Source organism: Heptranchias perlo, chromosome 4, assembly GCF_035084215.1.
Source record: "Heptranchias perlo isolate sHepPer1 chromosome 4, sHepPer1.hap1, whole genome shotgun sequence".
Lineage (NCBI taxonomy): Eukaryota > Metazoa > Chordata > Chondrichthyes > Hexanchiformes > Hexanchidae > Heptranchias > Heptranchias perlo.
In genome coordinates this window covers 8,841,451-8,864,681 of record NC_090328.1, presented here as the reverse complement: position 1 = coordinate 8,864,681, position 23,231 = coordinate 8,841,451, and the positions used below count along the sequence as shown (strand labels likewise).

The 23,231-nt window shown below is 46.1% G+C and overlaps 1 protein-coding gene across 1 annotated transcript in view; it reads right to left on the bottom strand.

Annotated features, from left to right (window-relative positions):
* Positions 1-23,231, bottom strand: part of LOC137320423 (hepatocyte growth factor activator-like) — a 55,102-nt gene that overhangs the window by 16,245 nt on the left and 15,626 nt on the right. The window contains exons 3-12 of the mRNA XM_067982122.1: positions 21,519-21,615; positions 18,831-18,904; positions 17,296-17,409; positions 15,286-15,417; positions 13,914-14,024; positions 11,789-11,963; positions 5,298-5,392; positions 3,756-3,869; positions 2,903-3,034; positions 125-229 (exon numbers count right to left, since the gene is read on the bottom strand). Coding sequence (XP_067838223.1) covers positions 125-229; positions 2,903-3,034; positions 3,756-3,869; positions 5,298-5,392; positions 11,789-11,963; positions 13,914-14,024; positions 15,286-15,417; positions 17,296-17,409; positions 18,831-18,904; positions 21,519-21,615 — 1,149 coding nt within the window. The remainder of the gene's footprint in view (positions 1-124; positions 230-2,902; positions 3,035-3,755; positions 3,870-5,297; positions 5,393-11,788; positions 11,964-13,913; positions 14,025-15,285; positions 15,418-17,295; positions 17,410-18,830; positions 18,905-21,518; positions 21,616-23,231) is intronic.

Here is a 23,231-nt window from a genome sequence, read left to right as displayed (position 1 = left end):
ACTGTCGTAAGACTATTGATCCTGATTGCTGTGAATTGCAAGCTCTGCGGTTAGGGAAATGGGCAAAGAAGGACAAAATAAAGCATTTGTTCATCTGAGAGTAGGTTCCGATCGAGGAGCGTACCTATATCACAGTACTTCCCCACAAAACCGTCACTGCAGAGGCAAACAGTCTCCCCTGAGACTGCTCGACACTCACCGCCCTGGAGACACAGGTTAACCTCGCAATCTGAAAGGTACAAGAGAAATAGTAAAAGAAACACACAGCTATCAGAATACACCACAAACTCTTTAATAATGAAATCCAGTTTGCCACGACTATATTTTGCCGTATTAGGAGTTTCATTTTGTCGAGAGCTAGCTGTTGAGGTGCTCCTCACTGGCGGTGTTAAGAAATACAGAAAGCAGCCCTGGGCGAGTGTTTACAGTACAGATTTTCCGACTCACCCTCATCTCTGAACTCTCAAAACTGGATTTGTGCTTATCTCACTATTTAGCTTACTGGTATATTTGAAAAGATAAAAGAAAGAACTTGCATTTATTGGCCACGACACCAGGGTGAACTCCCCTCCTCTTCTTCGAATAGTGCCATGGGATCTTTTACATCCACCTGAGAGGATAGACAGGGCCTTGGTTTAACATCTCATCCGAAAAACGGCACCTCCGACAGTGCAGCACTCTCTCAGTACTGCACTGAAGGGTCAGCCTAGATTCTGTGCTCAAGTTTCTGGAGTGGAACTTGAATCCACAACCTTCTGACTCAGAGGCAAGAGTGCTACCCACTGAGAGGTAAATGTTGGCCTGGCCACCGGGAGAAGTCCCCAGCTCATTTTCAGATAGGGTCATGGGATCTTTTACATTGACCTGAGAGGGCAGACGGGGCCTCAGTTTAACGTCTCATCCTAAAAGCTCACCGCTCCCTCAGTACTGCACTGGAGGGTCAGCCTGGATTTTGTGCTCAAGTCTCTGGAGTGGACATCAAAGAAAGAAGAAAGTCGCATCTATACAGAACCTTATCATATCCCAATAAATTAATTTTAAAATACAGTCGCTGTTCTGAGAGCAAATGTTGGCAGCTAATTTGTGCACATCAAGATCCCACAAACAGCAAATAAGATAAATAGCTGGTTGACAGAGCAATGAGTGTTGTCCAGGGCACTGGGAGAACTCTTTGCTCTACATGAACATGCTTTGCATACAAGGCTTCAGTTTAACATCTCATCTGAAAGACAGCATCTCCAACAATGCAGCACTCCCTCAGTGCTGTATTGAAGTGCCAGCCTGGATTATGTCTCTGGCGCGGGTCTTGAACCCACACCCGTCTGACTCAGAGGTGAGAGTGCTACCCACTGAACCAAGCAGAAAGAATAAACAAAAAGGTGGTGATATGCCAACCTTCCAAAACCTTAAAGCAGCCCTTGCAGCCCTAGCCAATTTGACTACACCTTCACCCCTTGGCTGAGTCTTTGCCCTCAAAGTTTCATTAGGCTGGAAGACATGAAACTCTCGCTTGTACACAGCGACTACAAATGTTACACTTTAATTGTCTTGAACCAAAAAGGCTCAAATGACTTCCCAATGTCCAAAATACTCAATAGCGATTACCCCAATTTTCCCCAAAGGTCCAATTGTGATGCTGCTTCAAATGTCACTCTTAGGAACAGTGATAGTGACACATCTTCACATCTACTCATATTAAGAGTGTTAATTAGAAATGAGAGACAAGAGTCTAATCGAGAGGTACTAAGTTTTGAGCTTTGTTTTTTTTAATTCATTCTCGGGATGTGGGCGTCGCTGGCAAGGCCGGTATTTATTGCCCATCACTAGTTGCCCGAGAAGTTGGTGGTGGGACTTCCTCTTGGTACAACTGAGTTGCTTTGCTAGGCCACTTCAGAGCGCAGGTAAGAGTCAACCACATCAGTGTGGGACTGGAGTCACATATGGGGCAGATGGCAGGTTTCCTTCCCTAAATGACATTAATGAACCAGTTGGGTTTTTACGACCATCCAACAGCTTCAGGGTCACTTTTACTGATACCACCTTTTCATTTCGAGATTTTTTAAAAACTGAATTCAAATTCTCGAACTCACATTCTCTGGATTACTAGTCCAGTAACGTGACCACTACACCACCGCACCCTTTAAATTGAGGGTGGAGCCAGTCCGGCCTTAGACGGATGGAAAGGCATCTCTTGCAGTTTATCTCTCACGAGAAAGTCCACCTGATGCTCTTCATCATGTCGCAACCCTAAAAAAAACTCCGCAAGGAAGAAAAAATGTCAGGGCGGGGGTGGGGGGGGGGGGGGGGGGCGGGGTGGAGGTTGGCGTTTGGGGCAGAACCCGGATCCAGCAGGTTTATATCCCATCTAACAGATTTTCCAGCTGGGGGAGAAACGGGAAGCAGTTTGGGAACAGTTCCAGTCTACCCCAGGAATTCCACCTTGATGCGCCCCCTTAGATCCACCAATTTCCATGCTCGCTGAGAGGAGGCGATGGTTCCATTGCGGGCCCATAGCAGGCCTGAAGATGAAGGAGGCCCAAGGGATCAGTGACCTTTGTCAGCCCAATCGGTTATTAGCGATCACTCTCTCTCAGGTCCCTGAGTGTGTCCCGGAGTCTTTACTGAGGAAGAACGAGCACTTCAATCACGTTGGATGGTCTAGCAGACTCCTGTTTTAATGAGATTTGGCCTTGGATCCATGCCTGGCCAATGAGCAACGTTCTAGACATTTTAATGGCAAACTCAGGTTACTCATCCAGGCAATGACAAGTAAAGAAGGGCTTTAACCAGTAGGAGAGCTGGTATTAACAAAGCTGTTAGATTCCATCAATCAAACCCATGCAAACACGACAAAGATCAGTCTGTAATTCAAGCCTAATAAGGGAAGTCTTTTCACTGATACCTTCATATGGAACACTTTGGCAATCAGGCCCGCTATCAACACACAAGCAATTTTCAACTTTGTTGCCAACAATCCGGATCCAACTTTCTCCGAGAAGGAAGTATCTGTATTGGGCATTGTCAAAGCATTTGGCTGAAACACAGAGACAAAAAAGTTACAAAGATCACAAAATCATGAAAATGTTTAGGATAATGTTGGGTGTGTAGTCATTGCACGATCATTAGATCTCAATCTAAGTGTACTAAAGATAAACTAAAGGCAGACATTACGGACTATTTTATGGCTGTTCAGCAAAAGTACCCAAAATGCAATATTGTACTGCATCCGCTCAAACATATTATGGTATGTGTGTGTGTGTGTGTGTGTGTGTGTGTGTCGGGTGTCAGTGTGTGTGTTTGTGTCAGAGTATATGAGTGTGTATATACACACACGCACATATGCAGACATACATATACAGATACACATATATAAACACACATATGCACATACACATATATATATATATATATACATACATATATGCACGTACACACTTATGCACACACACATGGATATATATATATATATACACATGCACATATATGCATGCACGCGTGCACACACACAGACACATATATGCACACGCACAGTCCAGGGGCACTGAGGCCAACTCCAACATCCCAGCTGCTGACCGTATTAATTTCGGCACAGGGAATTGGGCATAGAACTATACGGTCTGTCCGGCTTTAGTACAACACTGGATGCTGCCGTTACCCATTAAAGACCATCAGAGGAGTTGATAGCAATGGTCCAGTAACACTATTAGTTAACCTCAAGCTTCGGATTCTTACTGCCTTACTTACTGCTTGCTTACCTTCCTGACAGTTAACTCCTGAGAATTGCTCCATGCACCGACAGTGATAAGAGTTGGAAAGAGGATCCCTGGTGCAGGTCCCTCTGTTTTTACAGGGATGTGAAAGACAGGGATCTGCACGGTACAAAGCAAAGAGGTTTTAGTGTCAATGACATGTCCCCATTTAACTTTCTGAAACCAAAGTGCAGTACCTTTTAATTGTCCTGGGATACACCCCAATGGAGTGAAATCCCCCCCTGCACAATATTAGCATCCGAATTTGTGTTAAATTAGCATTTAATTCTTCTGTCTGATACCATTAACCTGTTTAGAACAGGCGGTGGCAGAGACAAAAAGAATTCCTTTAACTCCCCCTTTGTTTCCCTACTACAAATCCTAAACCAATCAGTGGACCATCTTTCACCGCTTAAGGTTAAGGGGGTTGAATTTCCGCCGGGGTGGGGGAGGGGAGGGAGTTCTCCCGATCGAGGGAAAAAATGAAACAAATATTGTTTGCCCGCGGCTCTTTTGCCGAAGCTAACGCAGATGATACGAACATATAGAATTGACAAGAAAAGACCAATTGGTCCATCAAGCCTGCCCCATTTCTTTTTTCATATTACATTTTAAAATCAGACAACACAGAAGGAGGCCATTTGACCCATCGTGCCTGTGCCGGCTCTTTGAATGAGATATCCAATTAGTCCCACTCCACCCTGCTCTTTCCCCATAGCCCTGCAAATTCTTCCTTTTTAAGTATTTATCCAATTCCCTTTTGAAAGTTACTATTGAATCTGCTTCCACCACCCTTTCATAACAACTCACTGCTTTAAAAAAATTCTCCTCATCTCCCCTCTCTGGTTCTTTTGACAATTACCATAAATCTGTGTCCTCTGGTTACGGACTCTCCTGCCAGTGGAAACAGTTTCCCCTTATTTACTCTATCAAAACCCCTCACAATCTTTTACACAAATTAAGAATAAATTACACAATCTTACAAATTTCACAATGAACTTTACATATGGATCAATACAATTTCATGTTCTCAGTTGAAGCATAACCCACTTAATAAGGTAGTGTCTTGAATTTTTAAAACTAGTTTTCCTACATTTTGTAGCCTAATGTAATATCACCATCACTTCCACCTTTTTTTGTGTAAAGAGCTTCTATTTGGCCTGATGGATTCTAGATGTAAGATCTCTTAATATGTGACAATGAAAGCAGTCAAAAGGTATTAATCAAGTCGTCAGACGATCGGGAGAATCTCCACAGAACGACACCATCCCCCTCGCCCCCACCCCGGGAATCTTCACCTGCACCCCCCCCCGCCCCGCCCCCGCCGAGGAACCGCCCCGCCCCGGGACTTCACCCCCCACTCGGAGGAACTCCCCCCACCACCAAGGAACATTACACCCCCCCCCACCGCCCCGAGGAACTTCCCCCCCACCCCCAGGGGACTTCACCTCCACCCCGCAAGGGATTTCACCCCATGAGATTTCCATTGCACAGAATTAATTTCTTTAAGAAGGTCATAACTAAACAAGAACTGTTTGATTTACCCACCCTGTTTTGGACACTGTGGAACATCACAATAATCCCAGGAGATGCCGTGATCTGTCAGTGTGTAACACCAAGGCTGTTCATCATCATCTGAGTTTCTGAAACAAAAACACAGACAACTTATTAGTGGGTGATTCTCGTGCTCAATCCAACCCCCTCTACTTACCCTCAGAATTAACCAATTGAACATAAAATATAATAATATTTGCATTTATGTAGCACCTTGAGTGTCAGCTGTGGCTCAATGGTAGTGCTCTTGCCTCTGAGTCAGAAGGTCATGGGTTCAAGACCCACTCCAGAGATTTGAACACATAATCTAGGCTGACACTCCAGTACAGTACTGAGGGAGTGGTGGGACTTTTGTATGGGACGTTAAACCGAGGCCCCGTCTGCCCTCTCAGGTCAAAGCAGCTGATATGTGGCGCAGTGATCATAAAATGGTTAGTACTCTGTGTTGTGGTCGCAGCATCCTGATTCGAATCCGAGTCGTGGCACATCTTGCTTTATTTGTATTAGAAAAAAATAATGGCACTAATGACTGACAAATCCCCAGGACCTGATGGTTTCCACCCTTGGGATTAAAGGAAGTAGGTGAGGAAATTACAGATGCTTAAGCCATAGTCTTCCAAAAATTTCTCGATTCAGGAATTGTCCCTTTGGAAAATTGCAAATGTAACTCCATTGTTTAAGAAAGGTGAGAAAGAGAGAAACCAGGAAATTATACACATGATAGTCTATTGTGGGGAAGTTATTGAAATCTATAATTAAAGACAGTGTATCTGAGCATTTAGAGAAATCTGAGATGATTAGAGAGAACCAACTTGGATTTGTAAAGTGTAGGTCATGACTAATGAACCTAATTGAATTTTTTGAAGAAGTAACCAAAGTAGTAGACAGGGGAATGTCTATGGATGTGGTTTATATGAACTTCCAGAAGGCATTCAATAAGGTTCCACATAAAAGAATGTTAGCTCGAATTAAAGCTCATGGAATTGAAGGCAAATTATTGACCTGGTTAGGGGGTAGAAGACAGAGAGTAGGGATAATGGGTATGTACTCAAATTGGAAGGAAGTGACTAGTGTGTCCCAAAAGGGTCTGTTGGGGCCTCAACTATTCACAATATATATTAATGACTTAGATAACACAGTAGAGAGCCATATATCAGGTTTGCCGATGACACAAAGATTGGTGGCATAGTAAGTAGTGTAGATGGAAGCATAAAATTCCAAAGAGACATTGATGGATTAAGTGAGTGGGCAAAACCGTGGCAGATGGATTTCAACGCAGGTAAGTGTGAGGTCATCCATTTTGGACCAAAAAAGGATCGATCCGAGCATTTTTTAAATGGTGAAAAGTTACGAACAGTGGAGGTCCAAAGAGATTTAGGGGTCCATGTACACAGGTCACTAAACTGTAGTAGTCAGGTACAAAAAATAATCAAAAAGGTTAATGGAATGTCAGCCCTTATATCTAGAAGGCTAGAATATAAAAGGGAGGAAGTTTTGCCACTGCTATACAAAGCCCTGGTTAGACCACATCTGGCACCGCACCTTTGAAAGGATATATTGGCCTTGGAAGGAGTGCAGCGCAGATTCACCAGAATGTTACCAGGGCTCCAAGGGTTAAATTATGAGGAGAGATTACATAAACTAGGTTTGTATTCCCTGGAATATAGAAGGTTAAGGGGTGATTTGCTTGACTTTTTTAGGATTTTGAAAGGTATTGATAGGGTAGATGGAGAGAAACTTTTTCCACTGATGGGGGAGTCTAGGACAAGGGGACATAACCTTAAAATCAAAGCCAGGCCATTCAGGAGAGAAGTTAGGAAACACTTCTTCACACAAAGGATGGTAGAAGTGTGGAACCTTCTCCAACAAAAAGCAGTAGATGCAAGCTCAATTAATAATTTTAAATCTGAGATTGATAGATTTTTGCTAGCCAAAGGTATTAAGGGATATGGAGTCGAGGTGGGTAAATGGAGTTAGGGTACAGATCAGCCATGATCTCATTAAATGGAGGAACAGGCACGAGGGGCTGAATGGCCTACTCATGTTCCTATGTTCCTATGATGTAAAAGATCCCATGACGCTATCTGAAAAGGAGCTAGGTATTCTCCCAGTGTTCTGGACAACTTTTATTGCTCAACCATCATCGATTATCTAGTTACCTATTTCAGGGCTGTTTGTGTTACCTTGCTGTGCACAAATTGACTGCCAAATCCTGGGGATGTGTAAGGTGCTATAAAAATCTAAGATCTTTCTTAAGGACTCAAGAACATAAGAAATAGGAGCAGGCATAGGCCACGCAGCCCCTCAAGCCTGCTCCACCACTCAATAAGATCATGGCTGATCTTCTACCTCAACTGCACTTTCCTGCCCTATATCCATATCCCTTGATTCTCAATGTCCAAAAATCTATCGATCTCAGTCTTGAATATACTTGGTGAAAACCAAGAGCAGGAAGCTTGAGAAACTCGGCATCACCACCAGCATCGACCAAGCTTCCCCTGGTACCACGGTTGCAACCACAGGGAAGTCTATCGTCAATTTGTCCGACCACACCCTTCAACCAGACGAAATCGAAGTTCTCAGCCGAGGGCTCAATTTCTGCCCCACTACCAAAATGGACCCCACTAGTCTTGCGGCGGACACAGAGGTATTCATCAGGAGAATGAGGCTCCGGGAATTCTACCACAAACCCCAAGATTTCAACAGCGAACCCAATGAGACAATCAATGATCCGGAACAGCAGACAGAGGGATCCGCGGTACAGCAACCGAAGAGGAAAGAGTCTCACTGGACTCCTCCAGAGGGTCGCTGCCCTCAGCTGGACATGTATGCTCAAGCTGTCAGGAAATGCGTCAATGCCAGATTCATCAGCCGCACTCAGAAGACAGTCCAGAATGTCACCCGAGCACAACGCAACGCCATCAACGCTCTCAAGACCAACCGCAACATCATCATCAAACCAGCGGACAAAGGAGGAGCCATCGTCATACAGAACAGAATGGACTATTGCAAAGAAGCATACCGACAACTGGACAACCAGGAACACTACAGACGGTTACCCACAGATCTGACCAAAGAACACACCCGCCAGCTCAACAAACTGATCAAGACCTTCGATCCAGACCTTCAAAGCATCCTACGCACTCTCATCCCACGTACTCCCCGCGTGGGAGACTTCTACTGCCTCCCAAAGATACACAAAGCCAACACACCCGGACGTCCTATCGTATCAGGCAACAGAACCCTGTGTGAGAACCTCTCTGGATACATCGAGGGCATCCTGAAACCCATCGTACAGGGAACCCCCAGCTTCTGTCGCGACACTACAGACTTCCTACAAAAACTCAGTACCCACGGACCAGTTGAACCAGGAACATTTCTCACCACGATGGACGTCTCGGCACTCTACACCAGTATCCCCCACGTTGACGGCATCGCTGCGACAGCATCAATACTCAACACCAACAACAGCCAATCTCCAGACGCCATCCTACAACTCATCCGCTTCATCCTGGATCACAATGTCTTCACCTTCGATAACCAGTTCTTTACCCAAACACACGGAACAGCCATGGGGACCAAATTCGCACCCCAATACGCCAACATTTTCATGCACAAGTTCGAGCACGACTTCTTCACTGCACAGGACCTCCAACCAACACTATACACCAGAAACATTGGCGACATTTTCTTTCTATGGACCCACGGCGAGGAATCACTAAAAAGACTACACGATAACATCAACAAGTTCCATCCCACCATCAAGCTCACCATGGACTACTCCTCAGAATCAGTTTCTTTCTTGGACACACGAATCTCCATCAAAGACGGGCACCTCAGCACCTCACTCTACCTCAAGCCCACAGACAACCTCACGATGCTCCACTTTTCCAGCTTCCATCCTAACCACGTCAAAGAGGCCATCCCCTATGGACAGGCCCTGCGAATACACAGGGTCTGCTCAGACGAGGAGGAACGCGATGGACACCTACAGACGCTGAAAGACGCCCTAGTAAGAACGGGATATGACGCTCGACTCATCGATCGACAGTTCCGACGGGCTACAGCGAAAAATCGCATAGACCTCCTCAGGAGACCAACACGGGACGCAACCAACAGAGTACCCTTTGTCATCCAGTACTTCCCCGGAGCGGAGAAACTACGCCATGTTCTCCGCAGCCTTCAACATGTCATCAATGACAACGAACACCTCGCTATGGCCATCCCCACACCTCCACTACTCGCCTTTAAACAGCCACCCAACCTCAAACAGACCATCGTTCGCAGCAAATTACCCAGCTTTCAGGAGAACAGCGTCCACGACACCACACAACCCTGCCACGGCAACCTCTGCAAGACATGCCAGATCATCGACACAGATACCACCATCACACGAGAGAACACTACCCACCAGTACATGGTTCATACTCCTGTGACTCGACCAACGTTGTCTACCTCATACGTTGCAGGAAAGGATGACCCAGAGCATGGTACATTGGCGAGACCATGCAGACACTGCGACAACGGATGAACGGACACCGCGCAACAATCGCTAGACAGGAGCGTTCCCTCCCAGTCGGGGAACACTTCAGCAGTCAGGGACATTCAGCCACCGACCTTCGGGTAAGCATACTCCAAGGCAGCCTTCGAGACTCACGACAACGCAAAATCGTCGAGCAGAAATTGATAGCCAAGTTCCACACCCATGAGGACGGCCTCAACCGGGATCTTGGGTTCATGTCACGCTACACGTTACCCCACCAGCGAACAAATGTTATCTGTTTTTAATACAACGGGTCATTTGCTGTCTTTTCGATGTTTCTGCCTCTCTCTCTTTTTTTTTGGTGGTTTGTATATTCGGGGGATCTGTAGGTGACACCTGCCTGTCTGCACACTGATTGCCTTGGCAACGGGCAGTTGAAAACACTGTCTGTAATCACCAAGTATTGTTCTGTGATTTATAAATGCGAAGGGTTCGAGGATTTCATTTCCACATTCACCTGAGGAAGGAGGAAGCCTCCGAAAGCTTGTGAATGTCAAATAAAATTGCTGGACTATAACTTGATGTTGTAAAATTGTTTACAATTGTCAACCCCAGTCCATCACCGGCATCTCCACATCTTGAATATACTCGACAACTCAGCATCCACAGCCCTCTGGAGTAGAGAATTCCAAAGATTCACAACCCTCTGAGTGAAGAAATCTTCCCTCATCTCGGTCATAAATGGCCGACCCCTTATCTTGAGACTATGATCCCTAGTTTTAGACTCTCCAGCCAGGGGAAACAACCTCTGAGCATCTACCCGCTAAGAATTTTATACGTTTCAATGCGATCACCTCTCATTCTTCTAAACTCCGGTGAGCATAGGCCCATTCTACTCAATCTGTCCTCATAGGAAACCCTCTCATCACAAGAATCAATCTAGTGAACCTTCATCGCACCCCCTCTAAGGCAAGTATATCCTTCCTTTGGTAAGGAGACCAAAACTGTACACAGTACTCCAAGTGTGGTCTCACCAGAGCCCTATATAATTGCAGCAAGTCCTCCTTACTCTTGTACTCCAACCCCCTTGCAATAATGGCTAACATACCATTTGCCTTTCTAATTGCTTGCTGTACAGGCATATTAACTTTCTGTGATTCGTGTACAAGGACACCCAAATCCCTCTGACTACCAACATTTCTTAGTCTCTCACCTTTTAAAAAGTATGCTGCTTTTCTATTCTTCCTACCAAAGTGAATAATTCTTTCTCTATAAAATATCTGAAAGCAATTCACATACAATGAATTACTATATAATGCCTTTAATGTAGTAAAACGTCTCAAGGTGCCTCACAGGAGTGTAATCAGACAAAATTTGACACTGAGCCACATAAAGTGATATTAGAACAGGACCAAAAGCTTGGTCAAAGAGGTAGGTTTTAAGTAGCATCTTAAAGGAAGAACGAGAGGTGGAGAGATTTAGGGAGGGAATTCCAGAGCTTAGGGCCTAGGCAGCTGAAGGCACGGCCGCCAATGGGTGAGGCGAAAGAAATCAGGGACGCACAAGAGGCCAGAATTGGAGGAGCGCACAGAACTCGGAGGGTTGTAGGGCTGGAGGAGATTACAGAGATAGAGAGGGGCGAGGCCATGGAGGGATTTGAACACGAGGATGAGAATTTTAAATTCGAGATGTTGGTGGACCGGGAGCCAATGTAGGTTATCGAGCACAGGGGTGATGGGTGAATGGGACTTGGTGCAAGTTAGGATACATTAAGCTGAGTTTTGAATGAAGTCAAGTTTATGGAGGGTGGAAGATGGGAAGCCGGCCAGGAGAGCATTGGACTACAGATGACCGCTTGAATGAGCTACCAAAGGACCACAGACGAGCAACATTTGCCACCTTCAGGAATGGAGGGGAGAAACCTGGGGAAGAGTATTCAACCACTACCAACCTCGTATCTCGCTCAAAGTCACGCGACTGTTCTTAAATACATTTCTCACACCTGCAGTAAGAGTGATCACCCAGACCTAAGTGGGGAGATACTTCAAAGTCATTGATGTTAAACTTCAGATTTATGAAGTCAGATGTCCAGGCCAGACAGTCGCTCCCTGAGGCTGTCCTCTTCGCTGTCCCTCTGTAAGAGTTCCCATTGTTTTTGTAGCAGTCAGCAGCAGAATCTGAACAAAATAAATTTGTAAATGTTAAGCAATGGAGTGCTTATTCTGGAAAATTTCTCCCCCAACACTGCTGACTCCCTGGGATTGTACTGATGGTGGCCAATGCTCCAAGTGCATGTGTGAGGATCCATCCATATAATATATAGATTATATATTACAACACTTCAAGATCTCTGCTTTCCTCCAACTCCAGCCTCTTGTGCATCCCCAATTTCCTTTGTCCCACTACTGGCGGCCGTGCCTTCAGCTGCCTAAGCCCTAAGCTCTGGAATTCCCTCCCTAAACCTCTCTACCTCTCTCTCTTCCTTTAAGATGCTCCATAAAACCTATCTCTTTTACCAAGCTTTTGGTCACCTGTCCTAACGTCTCCTGCTGCGGCTCGGTGTCAAATTTTGTTTGGTAACGCTTCTGTGAAGCACCTTGGGACGTTTTATTACATTAAAGGTGCTATATAAATACAAGCTGTTGGTGTTGTTAAAAGTATTGCATAATGCAAGTGATGAAGTGATTTACTTTCTGTAAATGTCACACTTACTTCCTGTCACATTTTCACTGTCACATTTTCCCCATTACACTTTGTTGATAACACAAGGATTCATTGCGCATTCTTCTGAATTTAGAAACCTACAGGAGTAACTTGATTCCCATTTCCATTTAGCACGCTATCTATCCTGCACATAAGTCTTCTCATTCATGTAAATCATTGCCTCACCTCGACATCTCAAGACGGCTCTGCACTTTGCAACCTCCTCCGACTGTTTATAATGGACAAGTAGTTCAGAGTGAGAATTTATAAAACAGCCTATGCTCACTATGAGCAATAAGAACACATGAAATAGGAGCAGGAGTAGGCCATACGGCCCCTCGAGCCTGCTCCGTCATTCAATAAGATCATGGCTGATCTCCTACCTCAACTCCACTTTCCTACCAATCCCCATATCCCTTGATTCCCCTAGAGTCCAAAAATCTATTGATCTCAGTCTTGAATCTACTCAACGACTGAGCATCCACAGCCCACCGGGGTAGTGAATTCTAAATATTCACAACCCTCTGAGTGAAGAAATTTTTTCCTCATCTCGGTCCTAAATGGCTGGCCCCTTATCCTGCGACTATGACCCCTAGTTCTAGACTCTCCAGCCGGGGGAAACAGCCTCTCAGCACCTATTTTGTCAAGCCCAATACCAAGGAAGATCGGCTAGTATCTACACAAAAGTTTTGAGAGCATCACTCTCACTCTATTTGTAACATTTCAACACACTCGCCTCTGAGTCAGAGGGTCGAAGGTTCAAGTCCCACTCCACAGACTTGAACATAAAATCTACGCTCGCGCTACAGTGCAATACTGAGGGAGTGCTGCACTGTCGGACGTACCGTCTTTCGGATGAGACGTTAAACTGAGGCCTCGTCTGCCCTCTCAAGTGAACGTAAAATATCCCACGGCCACTATTTCAAAGCAGAGCAGGGGAGTTTGCCCCGATGTCCTGGCCACGAATTTTGCACACAGACAGATTGTTTGGGGGATGGGAATAGACAGGTACCGGGAATTTCCTTGGAGCTGCTCCCGTTCCGCTGCTGTAACTTCACCAGAAGTACAGCGGAAGCCCTGTTTGCGTGTGTAAACAAGGTTTCTGCCACACTTACGGTGAAACTATGACGGTGAAGTGGGAGCAGCTCCAAGGACATTCCTGACCGTAGGATATTTTCCGTTAACTCCAATCTTCCTGCATTTGGGAGGCGGTATCGCATTCAACGCCTTTGCATTAATGACCTGGGGAAAGTATCCTCCACAATCCTCAGCTCAGGTCCAACTGGAACAGAAAGAGAGAGGATTAAAGGGTCTGAATGAAGGGAGACTGAATGTCGGGCGCACCCTGAAACATGAGCTCTTGCGGAACACATGGCTGAAACCCCACCGTGCTGTGAAGGGCCCGTTCCGCGGCGTGACCTTACCTATTTCGCAGTATCTCCCTGCATAACTCCTCCTGCATTCGCACACACTCTTGCCCGTGTCCTGGATCTGGTGGCACGTCCCTCCGTAAAGGCACGGGTTTGCTCCGCAGGCTGTGAATCAGAAGAAAGAGCCGCTTTCTGAAACACTTCTCTGTTCTACTCAACTCAAAATCAGCTTTGAGCCTCAACTGATATTAACAGGATGATGATTACGGCCTTTTTTTAGTGGCCTTTTCTCGCCAATACTTTCCCCCTTTGCCCCTCCCCTGAAGGCATTAGCCACAGGCACCCTGCACATGTGGCCCATATGTGTGACTCTGCGCAGTGAATGTCAACAAACCATTTGACTGCTAGGAAGAGAGCAGGGCAGTTGGATTAGTTTTGGATCGTGCTGGCAAAGAGCTAGCAGACACAATGGGCCAAATGGCCTCCTTCTGTGCTGTAAGCCTCTGTAGTTCTATGTATCTATGGAAATCCTCTGCTCTTATTTTACTGCTGGTTTAATTGAGGTGTTAAATGTTCAGGTTAATGCCTCCATTAAAATAGCCACAAAGCAATTTTATATGTATGCAGGAACCATGAAAGTCCCTTTGGCCCATCTGACCCATTCCTTCCATAGCCCAAGTACACTGTACCCAAACAAGGACTCTACTCTACCCATTCAATCTCCTTCCACAGCCCACGTACAAACTACCCTAACAAGGACTCCACCCATTCAATTTCCTTCCACAGCTCATGTACAGTCTATCCTATCATGGACTCTACCTCACCCATTTAATCTCCTTCCATAGCCCATGTACACTCTATCCTATCATGGACTCTACCTCACCCATTTAATCTCCTTCCATAGCCCATGTATACTCTATCCTATCATGGACTCTACCTCACCCATTTAATCTCCTTCCATAGCCCATGTACACTCTATCCTATCATGGACTCTACCTCACCCATTTAATCTCCTTCCATAGCCCATGTATACACTATCCTATCATGGACTCTACCTCACCCATTTAATCTCCTTCCATTGCCCATGTACACTCTATCCTATCATGGACTCTACCTCACCCATTTAATCTCCTTCCACAGCCCCAGTACAATCTATCCTAACAAGAACTCCATCCCAGCAAGTCAATTTGCTGAGGAAATGTTCTCCATAAATATTCCCTGATCCCCAAAGATAATGAATGAAAACACCAAAATATTCATCCACCCTCATATCTCCACTATTCAACCCTAGCCTACAGCCTTCTGTAGATAACACTACCATGTCCCCTGGACTATTTATTCATCTCAGTCCATACTGATGAGAAACAGCTTACCAATGGCAAACCGCACACTACGTTACACGTTATGCAAACATATTTTCAGGTACCTTCTGATCTTACAGGTTGAGAATGAATTCCGTCCTCAGTGCAGAAGCATTTCTCAACCTCACCATGAAAAACTCGTGTCCACCTTTCTCCAATGTTGTAATATTTCAGATGCTGTTTTTCAAAACACTTTTCTAAAAAATAAAAGCAAGTGGTCACTTAATAAAGGAACGTATACACCATCACGAGACAGTGAGGGTAAATTTGAATTTGGCTGATATTGTATCAGCCGCCCATTATACATCTCTCCTCACTTTCATTTCCATTAAAGGCAATAACGGGCAGCCGATACAATATTTATCCCCCAAAGTCAAAATTACGCCCAGTGTTAGAAAGATAAGGTGATGCAATGACTTATACACTGAAGATTTAACTGCATCAAAGGAAGTAGCTTAGCAGGTGACAACTTAGGACTGAGGTCAGGAGGCTGTTGATCACACATAGAGTTGTCAATACTGGGAATGGACTTCTGGGCAGAGTATATGAGGTCACAGCCCTGGCACCATTTAAGAAACCGTTAGACTGAGATGGGAGAGGTCGCTGTGAGGTTTTCTGCAGGGTGACTGACAGATAGCAACCGGAGGAAATCTTCCCCATTGGCTCCTTACCACCAACCAAAGCTGACCTGGACCAGACCATCTCTCCTGGTTGGCTCATTAACCCTACATTGGATACCTATTACCTGTTTTTACACACTTATCAATCCATTGAATGGTAAACACATCTCATCCAAAGGATGGTACCTCTGACAAAGCAGCACCCCTTCAGTACTGCACCATCATATCAGCCTAGACAATGAGATCCAACTCCTGGGATTGACCTCCAACCCACAACCTTCTGACCTAGAGGCAAGGGTGTTAACAACTGAGCATACAGTGCCATTGTAGGCCATTGGTAGAACAGATTACCGGCACGGGTGGTGGAATGAGAAACCTTAATGGGCTTTCATAGGAACAGGAGTAGGCTATTCAGCCCCTCAAGCCTGTTCTGCAATCAGGAACATAGGAACAGGAGTAGGCCATTCAGCCCCTCAAGCCTGTCCTGCCGTCAGGAACATAGGAACAGGAGTAGGCCATTCAGCCCCTCAAGCCTGTCCTGCCGTCAAGAACATAGGAACAGGAGTAGGCCATTCAGCCCCTCAAGCCTGTCCTGCCATCAGGAACATAGGAACAGGAGTAGGCTATTCAGCCCCTCAAGCCTGTTCTGCCATTAAGTTGGATTATTAGGAGAGATTACATAAACTAGGCTTGTATTCCCTGGAATGTAGAAGAAGAAGGGTTGATTTGATTGAGATTTTTAGGATTTTGAAAGGAATTGATAGGGTAGATAGATAGAAACTCTTTCCGCTCGTGGGGGAGTCTAGGACAAGGGGACATAACCATAAAATAAGAGCCAGGCCATTCAGGAGAGAAGTTAGGAAACACTTCTTCATGCAAAGGGTGGTAGAAGTGTGGAACTCTCTCCCACAAAAAGCAGTAGATGCTAGCTCAATTAATCATTTTAAATCTGAGATCAATAGATTTTTGCTAGCCAAGGGTATTAAGGGATATAGAGCCAAGGCGAGTAAATGGAGTTAGGATACAGATCAGCCATGATCTCATTGAATGGCGGAACAGGCTCGAGGGGCTGAATGGCCTACTCCTCTTCCTATGGATGATCATGGCTTCCTGAAGGAACTACACAGTTTCTTCCCAACAAATGAGATTCAGGGTTATTAGAAATGCACCAAGGGAACACTGTGGATAGGTTGGCCAGATGGACCGAAGACCTTCGCCTGCTTGAAGCTGTTACTATTGTCCTTAGAATCATAGAAAGGTTACAGCACAGAAGGAGGCCATTCAGCCCATCGAGTCCGCGCTGGCCCTATGCAAGAGCAATCCAGCTAGTCCCACTCCCCCACCTTTTCATGCAGCCCTGCAATTTTTTTCCTTTCAAGTACTTATCTTGGAGTACTGCTTTAATACACAGGTGAATCTTTTCCTGTAGAAATAAAAAAAGTCCTTATCACTTACCTTTCTTACAGTGTGCTCCTGTGAACTGTTCAGTGCAGATACACTGATAGGAATGGTCATCGGGGATATTGATACAGGCAGCCCCGTGCCAGCAGGGATGGTTCTCACAATAATCTGTCAAATGAGTACTTAGGAGGTTAGAGTACAATATAATTACACTTAAAACGGGATTAGCTTAAATGTAGATGTCACTTGTATGTTTCTACGATAAAGAGCGCACTGGGCTAAAACCTCAAATCACTGGAATTCACCAAGTCCCTCCAACTTGCCAGAGGCTTGGGGATTCAAAGGAAAAAAAATGGATTCAATACAATCCCAAACATAAGACTGTAAGAAAAGTCTGGGATGAGAAAAGGTCTTTCAGCTCAAGGAATCCCATCCCTCTGGTGAATCAACCCTCCCATCAGGACATCGAATTGTACTTTGAATCACCCCATTGTCTCTATTACCTCGCTTTGTGGATTATTCCATGCATTTATCTCTCTGTAAAGGATGATGGATGAAGTATCTCCCAATATATTTCTAAATTTACTTTCAATAATTACTTTTATAGCTTCTCGTACTACTTTCCTGGTGTACTTTGAAATGACAGTCTTTCTTTTTATTCATTCTCAGGATGTGGGCGTCGCTGGCAAGGCTGGCAATTATTGCCCATCACTAGTGGTAGTGAGCCGCCTTCTTTAACCACTGTAGTTTGGTACAACCGAGTGGCTCGGTGGCCACTTCAGAGGGCAGTTAAGAGTCAACCACGTTGGTGTGGGACGAGAGTCACGTATTGGCCAGACCGAGTAAGTACGGCAGGTTTCCTTCCCTAAAGGACATTAGCGAATCAGTAGAGTATTTATGACAATCCGACAGATTCATGGTCACTTTTACTGATACCAGCTTTTTATTTAAATTAAATTCAGATTCTCAAACTGCCATGGTGGGATTTAAGCTCATTTTCTCTGGATTACTGGTCCAGTAAGATAAACCCTACACTACCGTACCCTCTCGTCTAGGTTTACCCGAGCTAAACCAGTTGGCAGTTTATGTACGCTGATGAATATGTAATCATTCTCTTTCTAGATTGTAACACTTATGTTTCCTTAACTTTTCCTCACAGCTTATTCCCCATGAAAATTTAGGGTCAAAAGCAAAATACTGCGGATGCTGGAAATCTGAAACAAAAAACAGAAAGTGCTGGAAATATTCAGCAAGTCAGGCCGTTAATGTTTGCTCTGTTTCTTTCTCCACAGACACTGCCTGACTTGCTGAGTATTTCCAGCATTTTCTGTTAAAATTTAGGGTCAGCCTTGTTGCCCTTTTCTCTGCCTTTCTAATTCAAGTACATCTTTTTTATTTGGAGCGGAAACCAGAAACAAACGGATCGGGGGGTTGCGGGTGGTGTTGGGGGAGAGGTGGGGGGGTGAAATTGGTAGCGTGAAACGGGCCCGAACAAATCGGGAGCTCGGTTTACACGCCGCACGATTTTCTTTTCCGCCTCAGTCAACCTTTCAATCAATCGTCATTTCAAACCAGCAAGGGGACTGTACCGTGTGTTAACGGCTGGATCTCTTCGCAAAAGCCCCAACGCTCATCCTTGTCATAATTGGGCGTGGTAGCGCACCTGAAACAGAAACCGAGGGAAAGTGAGTGTCAGAGACAAGACGACCTGACTGCACAACTGTGCTGGTAGAAAGATGCTGAGCCGGGGTAAACTGCTTTCCAATTGTTACTACATTGAGGCATGAACACCCCGTGGGCCTTTGATCCCAGTGTGAGTGCCGGGATCCATCGACTGCTGTCTCCACCAGAGTGAGGTGGAGGGGGCGGGGGGGGGGGGGGGTTTGGCAGGGGGAGGTTCCTTATTTTAAATAGTCTTGGCGGGGTCTCGGCATCGGCCACAGCAGGATGGACGGGAATTTTTTTTTATTAGTTCTTGGGATGCTGGCGTCGCTGGCAAGGCCGGCATTTATTGCCCATCCCTAATTGTCCTTGAGAAGGTGGTGGTGAGCCGCCTTCTTGAACCGCTGCAGTCTGTGTGGTGAAGGTTCTCCCACAGTGCTGTTAGGCAGGGAGTTCCAGGATTTTGACCCAGCGATGATGAAGGAACGGCGATATATTTCTAAGTCGGGATGGTGTGTGACTTGGAGGGGAACATGCAGGTGGTGTTGTCCCCATGTGCCTGCTGCCCTTGTCCTTCTAGGTGGAGAGGTCACGGGTTTGGGAGGTGCTGTCGAAGAAGCCTTGGCGAGTTGCTGCAGTGCATCCTGTAGGTGGTACAAACTGCAGCCACGGTGCGCCAGTGGTGAAGGGAGTGAATGTTTAGGGTGGTGGATGGGGTGCCAATCAAGCGGGCTGCTTCGTCCTAGATGGTGTCAAGTTTCTTGAGTGTTGTTGGATCTGCACTCATCGAGGCAAGTAGAGAGTATTCCATCATACACCTGACTTGTGCCTTGTAGATGGAGGAAAGGCTTTGGGGAGTCAGGAGATGGGTCACTCGCCACAGAATACCCAGCCTCTGACCTGCTCTTGTAGCCACAGTGTTTATGTGGCTGGTCCAGTTAAGTTTCTGGATCAATGGTGACCCCCAGGATGTTGATGGTGGGGGATTCGGCGATGGTAATGCCGTTGAATGTTATGGGGAGGTGGTTAGACTCTCTCTTGTTGGAGATGGTCATTGCCTGGCACTTGTCTGGCGCGAATGTTACTTGCCACTTATGAGCCCAAGCCTGGATGTTGTCCAGGTCTTGCTGCATGCCGACACGGACTGCTTCATTATCTGATAGGTTGCAAATGGAACTGAACGCTGTGCAATCATCGGCGAACATCCCCATTTCTGACCTTATGATGGAGGGAAGGTCATTGATGAAGCAGCTGAAGATAGTTGGGCCTAGGACACTGCCCTGAGGAACTCCTGCAGCAATGTCCTGGGGCTGAAATAGAGATGAATTGCAATGGAATCACTGGCATAGGCCTACCAGCAGCCCTAGTCCCATCAGAACTTTTGACTGGGGCCAACCCTTGAAAGAGACCCACACCTTAATGATGCCGCCTTTGTCCGTAGGGGTCCGGGGCAAGACCCCGGGCCTGGACGCTTAGGTAGGATGCCATTCCAACTGCCAGGAGGCTGTACGCCTACATTCACCCAGCATACCTGGGGAATCCCGGCCTGAGGACCGAAGAAACATCCAGACTCTCCCCAGTCATCCCCCCTCCGCCATAGGGAGCCATATTTGGCCTCATCGAAGTTAGCAGCAAAGGTCAAGCTCCGGCCTATCCAGGTTACAGCCCTAATCTTCTGCCGCACACCGGCCTGATTCACGGATTGCACCGGAAGGACACAGGTTTTTGAGGCCCCTTTGTGCAACTGAAGACGATTGGGCCCGAACCGGATACAAATGAAATGGGCTGCGTAGCCGACCCACACTTTGGGAATAATGCTCCGATCCTAATGGGAGATTCCATGCATTCTCTGACCCTTAGGCCACTGGCGAAGTCAGAAAGGAAATTAGCAGTAAATCTGGTCGGGAACAAGATTCGGAAATTCAGTCACGAATCACAACACTGGTCAAAGGTGACTGACCAACCGGCCTCACCGCACCCAGTTGCAGTCTCTAAAATTATCCGGAGGTCTGCGGACAAGCAACATGGGGAATCTGCGAGTAAAAATCTGACTCAATATGTTTATCAGATGAGTGACTGAGCCTTCAATGGAGAGGCTGGATCTGTGCTGAGTTACCTGATGCCTGCCAGGGTTGGGGGGGGTAAGGGGTGCTACAATTAGCCTCGTGCGCTCGGGGCGGTTAGGGAGGGGTAAAATTCTGCCGGGCATCCAGTGACCCCCCCTCCCCTTTGCTGGAAATGCAGGTGGAAATCAGATGGAAAGGATAGGCTGAGTTATGATGCCCCCTGTAGTTAAGCAGCTTGCCAACACTCACTGGCTGGACACACACATAAAAGAAACAACCACTTGGAGTGAGGCACCGGGGGGGTGGGGGATTGTCCAGGTCCTGTATCCTGACAATGTTTTTGAGGAGACAAATGGACAGAAGTAAAGGGAATTAGGGGTTATGGGGAGCGGGCAGGAAATTGGACATGAATTTAGATTTGAGGTTAGGATCAGATCAGCCATGATCTTATTGAATGGCTCGAGGGGCCAATTGGCCTACTCCTGCTCCTATTTCTTATGTTCTTATGTTCTTATAAAACCAGCAGTAAGACAGCGTGCTTACACTTACCATTTTTTATGCGATACTCTGTTCAGTATACAAGTGCGGTGCAGCTTGCCAGCGTAGCGAAAGGGAAACACACAGAGCCAGCCAGTTTCTGTGAACACTGAAGAGGTTAGGTTTATATCAGTATAACAGTCAAACAGCAGCTGATCCCAGCAGAGTCCAACGCCCCCATTGGTACCAGCGAGTTGTACATTATCCAGTGCCACGCTGAGCTCTTATAAAAGGACTGGAGGCCGTCACTGGTGTGAAGCCAAGCCATTATGGTGATGCTGCATTTACGCTATGATGCTGCCCCTGAATAATGATCCCCAAATCTTACCTCCCCCCTTCAAATAATGCCCACCACCCGGAACAGGCGTGCGGAAACACGCAGCTTAGTATCAGGCCCAGTCCTGGTCAGGTCATGACGTCAGTTAGAAGCATAGGATCATACAGCACAGAAGGAGGCCCCACGGCCCATCGTGCCTGTGCCAGCTCTTTGAAATAGCTGTCTAATTAGTCCGACTCCCCAGCTCTTTCCCAATAGTCCTGAAAATTTTTCCTTTTCAAGTATTTATCCAATTCTCTTTTGAAAGTTATTATTGAATCTGCTTCCATCACCCTTTCAGGCAGTGCATTCCAGATCATAACAGCTCGCTGTGTAAAAAAAATTCTCCTCATCCCCCAATTTGGTTCCTTTGCCAATTATCTTAAATCTGTGTTCTCTTGTTACCGACCCTCCTGCCGCTGGAAACAGTTTCTCCCCATCTACTTTACCAAAACCTCTCATAATTTTGACCACCTCTATTAAATCTTCCCGTAACCTTCTCGGCTCTAAAGAGAACAATCCCCAGCTTCTCCAGTCTCTCCACGTAACTGAAATTCCTCATCCCTGATATCATTCTAGTAAATCTCTTCTGCACCCTCTCTAAGGCCTCGACATCCTTCGTAAAACCATTTTAAGCAATGTCATTCTAATGGAGGTCGTTGCCTCACTGTGAGGATGTGGAGATGCCGGTGATGGACTGGGGTTGACAATTGTAAACAATTTTACAACACCAAGTTATAGTCCAACAATTTTATTTTAAAATTCACAAGCTTTCGGAGGCTTCCTCCTTCCTCAGGTGAATGTGGAAATGAAATCCTCGAACCTATCGCATTTATAAATCACAGAACAATGCCTGGTGATTACAGATAGTCTTTTCAACTGCCCGTTGCCAAGGCAACCAAAGTGTTCAGACAGATAGGTGTTACCTACAGGGCCACCGAAAATACAAACGGCCAGAACTAAAAAAACAGATGATGTGGAGATGCCAATTAAAAAAACAGAGAGAGGCAGAAACATCCGGAAGGAAAAGACAGCAATTGACCCGTTATATTAAAAACAGATAACATTTGTTCGCTGGTGGGGTTACGTGTAGCGTGACATGAACCCAAGATCCCGGTTGAGGCCGTCCTCATGGGTGCGGAACTTGGTTATCAATTTCTGCTCGACGATTTTGCGTTGTCGAGTGTCTCGAAGGCCGCCTTGGAGTACACTTACCCGAAGGTCGGTGGCTGAATGTCCTTGACTGCTGAAGTGTTCCCCGACTGGGAGGGAACCCTCCTGTCTGGCGATTGTTGCGCGGTGTCTGTTCATCCGTTGTCGCAGCGTTTGCATGGTCTCGCCAATGTACCATGCTCTGGGGCATCCTTTCCTGCAACGTATGAGGTAGACCACGTTGGCCGAGTCACAGG